The following is a 12210-nucleotide window of genomic DNA, read 5'->3' as shown; positions in this document are numbered from 1 at the left end:
AACGTGCTAGCAAGCTTTACTCCCTTGTGTTCTTCCTTATTAATCTCCACCTCTTCATAAGTTTCTTCACTTCCAATCTTTTGTTCATCAATTTCATCTAACTCTTCCTCATCACTCAAATCATAAATGGGAGGTTGAGAGAAATCTACCTCCACATTGCTTTCTATCTCATTGGGAGAAGGTTCTTCAAATTCAAAGGATTCACCACCAAGATGGTTGGATGCATGATCTTCATCACCAAGGGAACTCAATTCTTGATGTTATTTTGGGGTTTTGGATAAGAAGCATGAAAAGTAAATGGCAATGAAAATAAGCTAACAACTATAAAAGGCTCTTGGCAAGATGTGAGAACTAGAAGTCCTATCCTAGTTATCCTTCTCAATTGTGATGAGAATTGTTCATTGCTACCACTTAGTTAACCCTTACTAATTAAAGGAAAGTCAAGTGGATGAATTGACTTGAGCCACAAGTCCTAGCCAACTCCCAAGGAAAGACTAGCTTTAGTGCACTCCAAACTAATTAGCAATCTCTCCAATTACCAATCAACAAAGGAATTAGATAACTCAAGTGTCACTAATTACTCTACCTAGGCCAAGAGGAACATTTTTGATGGTTTAGAATTTCACAAATGAATTCTCGTTGCAAGTATAGTTTCTAAACCAATCACTAATCCTTTCATACAAAAAGTTGTTTGTCACTAAAACAAACCCCTAAAATTTATAAACCGAAGTATTCAAACCTCGGGTCGTTCTCCCTAGGAATTACAATAAAGTGTCTTGTTATTGGTTATGAGTTATTTTGGGGTTTTGGATAAGAAGCATGAAAAGTAAATGGCAATGAAAATAAGCTAACAACTATAAAAGGCTCTTGGCAAGATGTGAGAACTAGAAGTCCTATCCTAGTTATCCTTCTCAATTGTGATGAGAATTGTTCATTGCTACCACTTAGTTAACCCTTACTAATTAAAGAAAAGTCAAGTGGATGAATTGACTTGAGCCACAAGTCCTAGCCAACTCCCAAGGAAAGACTAGCTTTAGTGCACTCCAAACCAATTAGCAATCTCTCCAATTACCAATCAACAAAGGAATTAGATAACTCAAGTGTCACTAATTACTCTACCTAGGCCAAGAGGAACAAAACCTATACTATATCTAGAAGAGGCATTTCAACAAACACATAAAAGGCAATAAAAGTAAACAACATAAATTGCAAGAATTAAAGAGAGATCTAACTACAAAGGCAAGAGATCAACAATAGAAAAGCAAAGAAGAACAATTATTATGAATTACCTCTTATTGAATTGAAAGAAAATGGAAGGAACAATAGTAGATCTACAACAAAACATAAGAACAACATAAAGGAAATTACAACTAAAGAATGGAAGAAGAATGAATGTAACAACAAAGAATTGAGAGGTAGAAGGAGAAGAAGATGAATTAAAATCTAGATCTAAGAACTAAACCTAATCCTAATCCTAATTCTAGAGAGAAGTGAGAGCTTCTCTCTCTAGAAACTAACTCTAACTACTAAACTAAGCTAATGATTAAAAGTATGTTGATTCCTCTTCAGTCCTTGGCTTAAATAACATCAGAAATGAGTTGGATTGGGCCCACAAGGCTTCTAAAATCGCTGGCCACGTTTTGCTTTAAGTGAACCAGGTGGCAACAACGGCGCGTGCGCGTACTTTGCGCGTGCGCGCCACCATACGTGTAGCAACTATGGCAAATCTTATATCGTTTCGAAGCCCCGGATATTAGCTTTCCAACCCAACTGGAACCGCATCATTTGGACCTCTGTAGCTCAAGTTATGGTCGATTAAGTGCGAAGAGGTCGGCTTGACAGCTTTCCGGTTCTTCCATTTCTTCATGAGTTCTCCAACTTTTCATGCTTTCTTTCTTCATTCCCTTGATCCAATCATTTGCCTCCTAAACCTTAAATCACTTAACAAACATATCAAGGCATCTAATAGAATCAAGATGAATTAAATTTAGATATTTTGAGTCCTAAAAAGCATGTTTTCACTCTTAAGCACAATTAAAGGAGAATATACAAAACCATGCTATTTTATTGAATAAATGTGGGTTAAAGGTGATAAAATCCCCTAAATTCAATACAAGATAAACCGTCAAATTAGGGTTTGTCACGCCTCGTCGGAATTTTTCCATACAATCCTTCTTGAGAGAGGGCCACTAGTATCTTGCTCTTAAAAGCTTCACAGCTAAGCTTCATCCTCCTATGTGTGTCCCACAGATCCCTTCGTGAACTTCTGACACTGTTATGTTATGCTTCTCAGCTCCGAGACATTTCAATAGTGGCCTAGTGAAGCCTTTTTTATATAGGTCATCTCCAATGAGGGTAAAGTAGCTTGCTCTCTTTCGGAATAGCCTCGGGCTTTCTTCTGATATTGGTATTTTTCTAGTTTTTAAGTAATCTACATATGGTGTTCTCCAATCTTCTTTCTGTGACAAACTCAAAACATGCATGCTATATATACTCGGTTCCCCGAGGGTTAGATGTGATAACTCTGGTGCTATATCTGGCTTTCTAGAGGTGGCTAGCTTGGATAGGATATCTGCTCTACTATTTTCTTCTCTAGAGACATGTATGATTTCAAAATTTTGAAAGTGTTGTATCAAATGTTTTGCTTTGTTCAATTATTGTTCTAAAAGAGGATTCCTTACCTGAAAATTGCCGTTTACTCGCTGGGCGACCAGTAGCGAATCACAATAGACTTTAAGATGCCAAATATTGTTTTTTCTAGCGAGTCACAATCTGGCTAATAGAACTTCGTATTCGGATTGGTTATTGCTTGCTTGGAATAAAAAATTAATTGATTGTTCGATGAAAACCCCTAATTTGTCTTTGAGGATGACACCTGCTCCACAACCCTCCTCGTTTGAAGCCCTATCTATGTGCATTTCCCAAACAGAAAAAGTTTCATCCGTTGTGGTGAACTCATCTATAAAATCTGCCAGAATTTGGGACTTAAGTGATCCTCTCGGCTAGTATGAAATATCATACTCTGAGAGCTCCACCAACCATTTGATTAGTCGTCCTACAAGGTCGGACCATGTGAGTATCTGATGTAATGCCAGCTTCTTGATAGTTGGGTATCGAGCTTCTGCATTATGCTGACGAAGTATACTGGGTGTTGTTCGGTACCTGTTTCTGTTACAAGCATATAGCTAATTTCATAAGCAGAAATCGAAAGGTATAAATAAAATGGTTTACCATGCTCGGCTTGTGTAGTATAGGTGGTGAAGCAAGGATGTTCTTAAAATCCGCAAATGCTCATTCGTAGGCGTCCGTCCATATGAAATCCTTAACCTTCCGTAGAATATTAAAGTGATAAGACTTTCCTGTTGTTGTAGGTAAGAATCGTGATATAGCCACTAGCCGTCTTGCTAGCTGTTGGACTTCTTTTATTGTTGTCGATGATTTCATTTGTAATACAGCTCACTTATCGGGATTTGCCTCGATGCCTCGTTGGGTTAACATAAAACTGAGGAATTTGCATCCCTGAACCCCAAATGCACATTTTTCGGGGTTTAACCTCATGTTGTATTTTCTTAGTTGCTGGAAGATTTCTAGGAGGTCGGATTGATGTGCCTCTTCAGATTCTGATTTGACGACCATGTCATCGACGTACACCTCCATATTTCTGCCAATTTTACTTTGAAAGACTTTATCCATAAACTTCTGGTATGTTGCACCTCATTCTTAAGGCCGGAAGGCATTACTTTGTAACAAAAATTACCGTGATCAGTTATAAATATAGTTTTGTCTTGATCTGTGGGGTGCATTAGTATCTGATTATAGCCTGAATAGGCATCCATAAAAGTTAAAACTTTAAAAACCTGAGGTGTTGTCCACTAGTTTATCAATGCATGGCAACGGGTGTGAGTTATTTGGGCAAGTTTTATTCAAATCTGTAAAATCTACACACATGCGTCATTTTTATGAATTCTTCTTCACCATTACCACATTTTCCAACTATGACGTAAATTGCATTTTCCGTATAAAACCTGCACTTAATAATTTTTGAGTTTCTTTGGCTACCACTTCTTTTCTTTCACTTCAGAGGTTACGTTTCTTTTGTCGTACTGGGCGAGCTCTCGGATCCAAAGGGAGTTTGTGGCACATGACGTTTGGGTCGATCCCGGGCATATCCGCAGATGTCCATGCAAATAAATCTGCATTTTCTCGGAGTAGTGTGATGGCCTTTTGCATTTTTCCTGCAGTCAAAGCATATCCAATGTTAGTATACTGTGATTCATTGTTAGTTAGGCTTACCTGGCGGAGGTCGTCCATTGGCATTGGTTGACTATCTCTGTCATGCTGAGGATCAAGCATTCAAGCTCGGTTAGGGTTGGTATATCATCGGCATTGTAAACCGAGTTGACTCGTTGAATAGGATCTGACGCTAGTGATAGGGCTGTAGCCCTACATTGTAACATTGCCTTGCTTCCTTATGATCCGAATGCATAGTTGCAATTATATCATCTTACGTATGGAACTTAACACACAAGTAAATTGTAGAGACAATAGCGCCGAAAGAGTTTAGTGATGGTAGCCCTAATATGATGTTATAAGGGCTAACTTAATCAACCACTAGATATTGAATATCTAAGGTTTTCGGATAGGGGTATTCTCCTAAAGTTTTGTTCTTAACCAAACATAACCTGTTACTGGAACTCTCTCTCCAGAGAAACCGACCACCTCTCTGGATGAAGGCTGCAATGCTTTCCTATTTAATTGCATCTTATGGAAAGTTGATAAGAATAATACATCGGCACTGCTTCCGGGGTCTATAAGGACTTTCCAAACTGTTGCCTCCCTTATGGTTACAGATATTACCACAGGGTCATCCATGTTTGGACTCCAAGATTGAAAGTCTAATGCATTGAAGGTGATATGCGGAACGGGACATATTGGTTCTTGTGACGTTGACCCCTCCCCTGCTAGAGTTAGCATTGTCCTGTAACTTTTCTTTCTAGCCAAACTAGTGATTCGTCTGCACACAACCCCCTGAGATATAGTTAATGACCTTTCTTGTCGTGGGAGGTTGACTTGGGGTGGACCATCTCACATTGTCCTTTGAAGCTGAGGTTAGGTTCGGTTGTTCGTCCGTTGTTGGTAGGCTTGTTGTATCTCTTTGGATTCGGCTATTGACATATTTGTCCAACAATTCTTTTTGCGGCAGTCATGCTAAGAGGTCCTTTGCTACCACACGTTCGTTGGTTGTGTGTCAGAATTTTTGGTGACATGTGCAGTGTTTGCTTCTATCAACATACTTTTGGTCCTGGTAGATTTCTGCCTTGCTAGGAGGTTTGATGATTTTAGCATGTAAGATCTCCATTATTATATCCTCCCTTTTTGCGTTGAACTGTGTGTAGGAGTCGAACTTCGGTGTCAACTTGAATGGTTTTTTGCTGTCTCGAATATGGCTTATTTTACTTTATTTATCATCGTCCCTGAAGGGTAGTGGTTTTTCTGCTCTCCTGGCTTCTCATGGTTCCTCGATTTGACCTGTTGCCTTATCCTTGAATTCGGCCAGCGGTTTTGTTATCGCTATCGCCTCTTGAAACTTTCCAGGATGAAACTCGCTTTTCAAAGCGTGTAAATGGACTTCGGGATTAAGATCGGGAATTTCCATTGCAGCCTTTGCAAATCTCGTCATATAATCTTTCAAGCTCTCATGTTGCCCTTGCTTAATTGTGCTAAGGTAATCTGAGTCTCGTACATAGATTTTCGATGCCGCAAAGTTGTTCAAAAATAAATCGACAAACTCTTCGAAGCCTGAAATTGAGCCTATAGACAAATTTGAAAATCAAAATAAAGCAGCTCTGTCCAAAAAGATGGAAAAAGATTGACATAAGATAGGGTTAGAGGCACCATTTAAAAAAATCATAGATTCAAACTTAGTGACGTGTATGTTGGGGTCATCAATCCCTTCATAAGGTTTCAATGTTGTTGGAAAGTTGAAGTTCTTCGGCATTTGAAAACTCATTATTTCTTCAGAAAAAGGATTTGTTCTCCATTTTCCTGTCTTGAGAGATGTCCCTCCTATCTTCATGTTTGATTCAGAGTGGTGTTCTTCATTAGGGTTTCTATCGTTAACATTCTTGCGCTCCTTGTTCTCCTTGTCGTTATTTGGCTTAGCTGCCAAGAGGTCGGCCATCTTTTGAACCTCTGCTTGTAGGGCAACGTTCATGGCTAAAAATTCAGCATTAGTTGGAGGTGGTGGTAGAGCTAAAGAATTGTCTGTCATGATCTGGAACCCTGCGGTGAAAAGGAAAAAACAACAAAATGTGGGGTTACTTTTAAAGTCGGGCTCCACGGTGAACGCCAAATGTTCCGACTAGGAACTGTGCTCCGAGGTATAGCTTGTCAACACCGGAAGATGCTATCTTGCCCTTTAATCTCCTGGGCTACCGTGATATATATTCCTCAGAACCTTGACCCGGGCGTAAGACCTGCAAAAAGGATTCTGATACTCAAATTAGTACTAATTCATGAAATATCTAATCAAGACTGAGTTTTTGTCGTTCTCTTGTATCGTCTTTATGTTGTGTTTTGTAGTTCTGATTAGTTCATATTTATTATCAGTATGTATGATTAGTGGTCGAGATTCGCGCATACCGTGAAGGTCTCCTTCAACAATTACTTGATGAGATTGGGTCGACTATTCAAAAATAAGTTCCAAGGTATATCGTCGTGTGTCCGAGTTATTAGGGTACAGATCAAAAGTCTTGAAAATAAAAATATTAAAAAATAGAAGCAAAAATTAAGAAAAAAATCTCGCATATTTTTATATCTTAGAGTAACTATACATAGAAATCAAGAGCGCATTACTGATTTATAGGAGATTTTTCCATCCAATATATTTTTGTGATGTTTGATCTTTTAGGAGTTGGAATTACATAATTGATTATGAGCTCAAAATTAATTAAAATATGACTACACCATACACGTCTCCATTGCAGCACTTTCTTTCCTCTACAAAAACCTTACCCTAGAAAGTTGAAACAACCATAGTCATTGCACCTTCACCTACAGCTAAGCATCCAATATAACTTCAAAGATTGCTGGTACAGTTCATAAAACTTTTAAAAGGGAATATTTCTTCGAACCTACACTTTAAAATAGGCTAAGACCATCTCTAGTAGGGAACTCATCTCAGTTCCTATTTATGACCCACCTGTCATAAAAAGTAACTCCACATCAGCTTTTGCGCTAGAAACTCAAAACATCTCTCTCTTCTCTATTAGAAAGAACTAATTTTAGTCCCTATTATAGTCCCATTTAATTAATTAATTAAAATACTTAAAATTAATGTAATTCATTTTTTTCAATAATATTATTTAAATTTATAAATTTAAAAATAATTTATTATTAAAAAATATTAATATTTTATAAATTTATATATAACAATAAATACAATATATAAGAATAATACACTATATTTTGTAAAGTGTAAATTAAATTTATTTTTTAATATAAATAAATTTAATTAATTATAATTTAATATAATAATATAAATAAAAATTATGATATAAATAATTAATATAAATTATTAATTAAATAAAAATTTAATTATTTAATCTAATTAATTATTATAATTATTAATAAATTAATTACGATTTAATTATTATTTAAATAATTAATATAAATCATTAATTAAATAAAAATATAATTAATAATTATAATTATTACTAAATTAATTATAATTTAATTATTTAATATAATTATTTATTTAAATAATAACTTGTCATTTGGCAAGTTATTATTGGTCATTCCAAGTCCCCATTCAAAGAAACTCGTTCCTCTTGAAAACCGTGTGGGACCTTCTCCACTTCCCTCCAACGGTTAGGAACTCTCTCTGTAGAAAAAGTGGTATTGGCACTCATGCGTTGGAGTTGCTCTAAAGGGTATATGGTGAAGTGGCATATTTATACTTTACGACGAAGTATGGTTATAAATCATTGACAATGTGACATAGGTAATATTATTTAACTTGAAACAAAATGTGAACATCTTGTATCATAAAGCAATATTATTCTACTTTATGAGTGAATCTCTCCATCAAGCTTTATGCCTAGGAACAGAGGTTTTTCACATATGGGAAAACCACTAGCTCATCAAATGGAAAGTAAGTTCCACAATAAATCATCATATCATATTAGCTACAAAAATAAACACAACGGATACCACACAGAATATGGTTTCAAGTTGAAAACTCAGATCACATATACCTTTCACTCATTATATTCTTTTACACATCAAAATTAAGGTGGATCTCAACCTTGACACAAAAATCTAATGGCACAACACTCAATCGTACATCTATATTACAGACCGCAAAGTGGAAATACGAACCTCAGTTCACTTCCTCAAAATTCTTGTTTTGACACCCCCTGAAAATGAGAAAGAATCTGAGAAAATGAGACACGGTATTATGAACCATTGAATAACAAAATTGGTAAGATTTTTATTCGTACTGTACCTTGAACTTGCTCAAATTGAATTTCCTTCACCAAATCTGATGCTGCATTATACTCGAACCTACAAATAACTTTATCTTATTTGAGACATGCCAAGTTTATGTAATGTGACTGATTTGCGAGCAGTAAATGGTCATGGATATGATGAAGAATGATTACAGAGTTTTACAGAAATTCAGAGATGAACAAGAACTGAGTTGGAGAAGGAAGAGTTCAGAGATGAGAAAAAAATAATCTCAGACAGAAGAGAACTCACTCACAATGCACAACAGTACCTAACCGAGGCATTAAAGAGTATTGTAACACCACCATTGAAAATAAGAGGATTCACTATTTACCCTTATAAGTGTGGGTGCATGTATGCAACTTTAGAGTAACCTGCATTGTAAAGAATTCCAGTGTTTGACCAGTATGTTATGATTTATCTAAAAGCCCATAGATTTTATATACATGAATGCATGAGTCATGACCTAGCTCTCTAGCTCCATGAGATGAGGGAAAAATTTGAAAAAACTTCATTCTGCAAACTATGGCCGGTCTCAACAACTTCCACCTTTGCCAGTGCTGCACCAAGGAAGTGTTCTTTCAGGAATGATACGCTTAGTTACATGTATCAGTTAGGCAGTAGTTGGGCATACACAGCTATAAGAGAGTAGGCAGTCTTGTAATTCAGTAATTGCGTGATTGGGAGTTTTTGAAAGTTGATGGAACCGTTGCATTGCTGAGAATATTGCATAGGAGGTAAAAGAGAACCAACACGAGAAACACAAAAAAGAATATTGCATTGCTGAGAATTCTTTGCAATTGTAGTAAAGATTAAAGAAACCTAAATTCTCTACAAGGATAAGGGATAGTTTGAGATCTCCTCAACTCTCCCAAATGACTGAAACTAATCAATTCCTCAATTACTAGACTACCTTTTCTCCCTATGTTAAGCATTAAGCAGCTCAAGTACCAAGCAGCCGCCACTCTCCAAGTCCATTCCCAAATGAATGTCTAACTCATTCACACCCTTAGCCCCCTTCAAATAAGGGAAGGGATCCTCTCCTGTGGCAAACTGGATAGTGTCCAGTGTAAAATCTAAACCTTTCAAGACATTAAAATTCGATCAATCTCAAAAAGAAAACCAAATTTTAAAACACTTTAATTTTGGTCCTCTCATTCTCAGTTAAGCTTCAAATAGGCTTCAAACTTGGTAACCATTACTTCTACTTCATCTTTTCTATTTTTTTATTTTTTATCCACATTATGTAAGGCATCACACTATCCTAATAATGATAAAACAAACTGAACATGAGAAATTTATGACAAACTGAGGTAGGTATAGGACACAGGACTACTAAAATCAAATTAACATTTATAGTAGAGAGTACTGTTTCATCCAAGTAACCACACAAATGAAATTAAAAGTGGTTTGGTCAAACATTATGGAATGAGAATTGAGAAGAAAGTGTACTATTTTAAAGTTTAAACTAAGAATTGCAGGTGAAATCTGCGGGCAGTTTCAATTTTCTCTGCGGCACAACTCTTCGACATTAGTCCTAAATATATACTTGACCTCTAAATTTAGACCCTATTTCATGTGCTAATCAACTATTTTCATTTTTCACCCTTAATTGCCATTCTTTTTTTTTTTTGGGTCTAGAATTTAGCATGAAATTAAACCATGAAATTGAACTTAACCAATTTCTTAAAAAAATATTCCAATTTCGTTCAACGTCTAATAACTCTCTCCCTTTTCCTACATTTTCCTCTAGTGTGCCAAAAATCTTGAAAATAAATAGCTATAAAAAATTTTGAATATTGCTAAAAAGAAATGTATAAGCAGCAAAGAGTGAGATCAAATTCATATTGATGAATGAATCTCAAGTTACCTATTGGAAAAAGCAACCTCAAGCTCAAAATCAGATGCATTCTTAGAAGCCTCAACCATGACAGTAACAATCTCAGTCTTTCGAGTGCTGGCCATGAGCAAATCGTACTCCGTAGGAATAATAATTGCAAAAAAATTATCACTCAGCTCACTCAGACAAATCTTCTCAACCGCCGCAAGCGCTACCCGTCGTTTAAGGGCATCGATCTCAGGGTCAACAACGTAAATTGCCAAATCAGTAATCATCAAAACGCACCGTTTCATCTTCCCTGAACCAGTTACCCTCAACACTTTATCCGCAAACAGAACTCTCTTGTCCCCTGCAACCATGCATCAATCAATAAGAATGAATAATTCAATTTTTTTTTGCTGTTAGGAATTTTCATAAATTTCCTTTTTGTTTGACCTTGTTTCTGCAGAATCTTGAGGAGAAAAGGGTGAGAAGGGACGTCGATATAGTCACCGAGGTATTCTCTGAAAAGAGAGGCCTTGCGTCGGACCTTGATTCCCATGAATGGTTCTTGGTCGTCGGAGATATTGCTGTTTGAAGGTCTCATTCGGAGCCTTCCCTCAGCTTCGCCGTTGTCTTCGTCGGCGTTGGACATCGGAACTCAGAGCGAATTGTTGGGGTTTGGGGATGCTTCACATGTGAATGATGCTTCATGTGGACCCCATCTACTTTGTTTCTTGCCAATTCCGTATCCAGCCAGAAATAATTTGACTCAAGTCTCAAGTCTCCACTCTCCACACGACTGTCTCAGGCCATAGTACTAGGGGTGTTTGCGGGAAATTTTATGGTGAATGCTATTGTGTCTAAAAGATTATGTCTATTTATTATATTAAAAGGAGTTACAAGTTATTATTTAATTTAAAAGATATAAGAATAAATAATTTTTAAAAAATTAAAACCTACTACAAAAAATAAGTTAAGCAAAGTTTAAATAAAAACTCATAAATACCATAGAATTAGCCAAATTTTATTCCTTTTTTACTTGACCCAATTTTGAGCGGATTGAGTTGGATTTGATTTGTAATTTGTAAATTAAAAAAAATTAAAAGTATTTATTTATTTTGGTCTTTAAAAATTTCGAATCAGATATTTTAGTTTTTAACTAAAATTAATTATTTGATTGATTTTTAATAATTAATTCCGTCAATCATTTAGGTTTTTTATTCCGTTAACTCTAACGAAAAACAAAATAGTCCCTGACAACTCTAACAGGGGACAAAATAGTCTCTGGCCTCCTTTGTTTGGAAACGATACTGTTTTCTCCCAATTTACATATCTCGCATAACACTAATAGTCTAGTACTGTAACTTCAAGTTACACCATGCACACTCTGTAACTTCAATATTCAGAAGAAGAAAAATTTTCAACTTGTTCTCAACCAATTCATACGTAACTATGTCTCTCAAGTATTTGTCACTTTCGATGGATCCCATGAATCTAGACAGCAAGTCTGATTTGTTAAGACTTGTCGTTATCGTCGCCATCTCCCTCTTTCTATACCATATCATCTCCATGACCACATTGTCCACCACTTCGATCGCTTCTTTCAACTTCTTCTCTGAACCAATGTTCAATAATCGCTTCAGTATTCATATGTGCGGCAACGATGACATTGCTTATTGTACTGATAACTTGGATGCGAGGTCGAAGCTGTATGCCAACTTGGACTCGGGAAAAGAAGGAATGAATCACTCAGAGTCCATTCCAAATGAGAATTTGCATATGATGTTAAAAGAGAATCTTCCCATTATGTCCTAATATCCAACAATCTATATTGCTTGCCAGAAAATGGAGAAATGCGTGCCTTTAGAGTAGTTGTGAAA

General features: G+C 36.2%; 1 protein-coding gene across 1 annotated transcript; it reads right to left on the bottom strand.

Moving 5' to 3' along the window:
- Positions 1 to 8157: 8157 nt before the first annotated feature.
- LOC112755326 (uncharacterized) lies at positions 8158 to 11192 on the bottom strand. Its single transcript, XM_025803331.3, has 4 exons — positions 10784 to 11192; positions 10379 to 10697; positions 8507 to 8565; positions 8158 to 8417 (listed from the first exon to the last, which is right to left on the bottom strand). The coding sequence occupies exons 1-4, from the start codon at positions 10980 to 10982 to the stop codon at positions 8386 to 8388; spliced, it is 609 nt and encodes a 202-aa protein (XP_025659116.1). The 5' UTR covers positions 10983 to 11192; the 3' UTR covers positions 8158 to 8385.
- Positions 11193 to 12210: the final 1018 nt, after the last annotated feature.

This window comes from Arachis hypogaea, chromosome 16, assembly GCF_003086295.3.
Source record: "Arachis hypogaea cultivar Tifrunner chromosome 16, arahy.Tifrunner.gnm2.J5K5, whole genome shotgun sequence".
In the NCBI taxonomy this organism is placed as follows: Eukaryota; Viridiplantae; Streptophyta; class Magnoliopsida; order Fabales; family Fabaceae; genus Arachis; species Arachis hypogaea.
The sequence above is the reverse complement of the archived record's forward strand: the minus strand, read 5'-3'. Positions and strand labels throughout refer to the sequence as shown.

Bases quoted from the DNA above. Each gene is read 5' to 3' on its own strand.
- LOC112755326 (XM_025803331.3), bottom strand. From the start codon at position 10,982: ATGTCCAACGCCGACGAAGACAACGGCGAAGCTGAGGGAAGGCTCCGA. The intron at 8,566-10,378 runs GTAACTTGAGAT...AGTTATTTGTAG, and splicing joins GAGGTTGCTTTTTCCAATAG to GTTCGAGTATAATGCAGCAT. The intron at 8,418-8,506 runs GTACAGTACGAA...TCTCATTTTCAG, and splicing joins TCAATTTGAGCAAGTTCAAG to GGGGTGTCAAAACAAGAATT.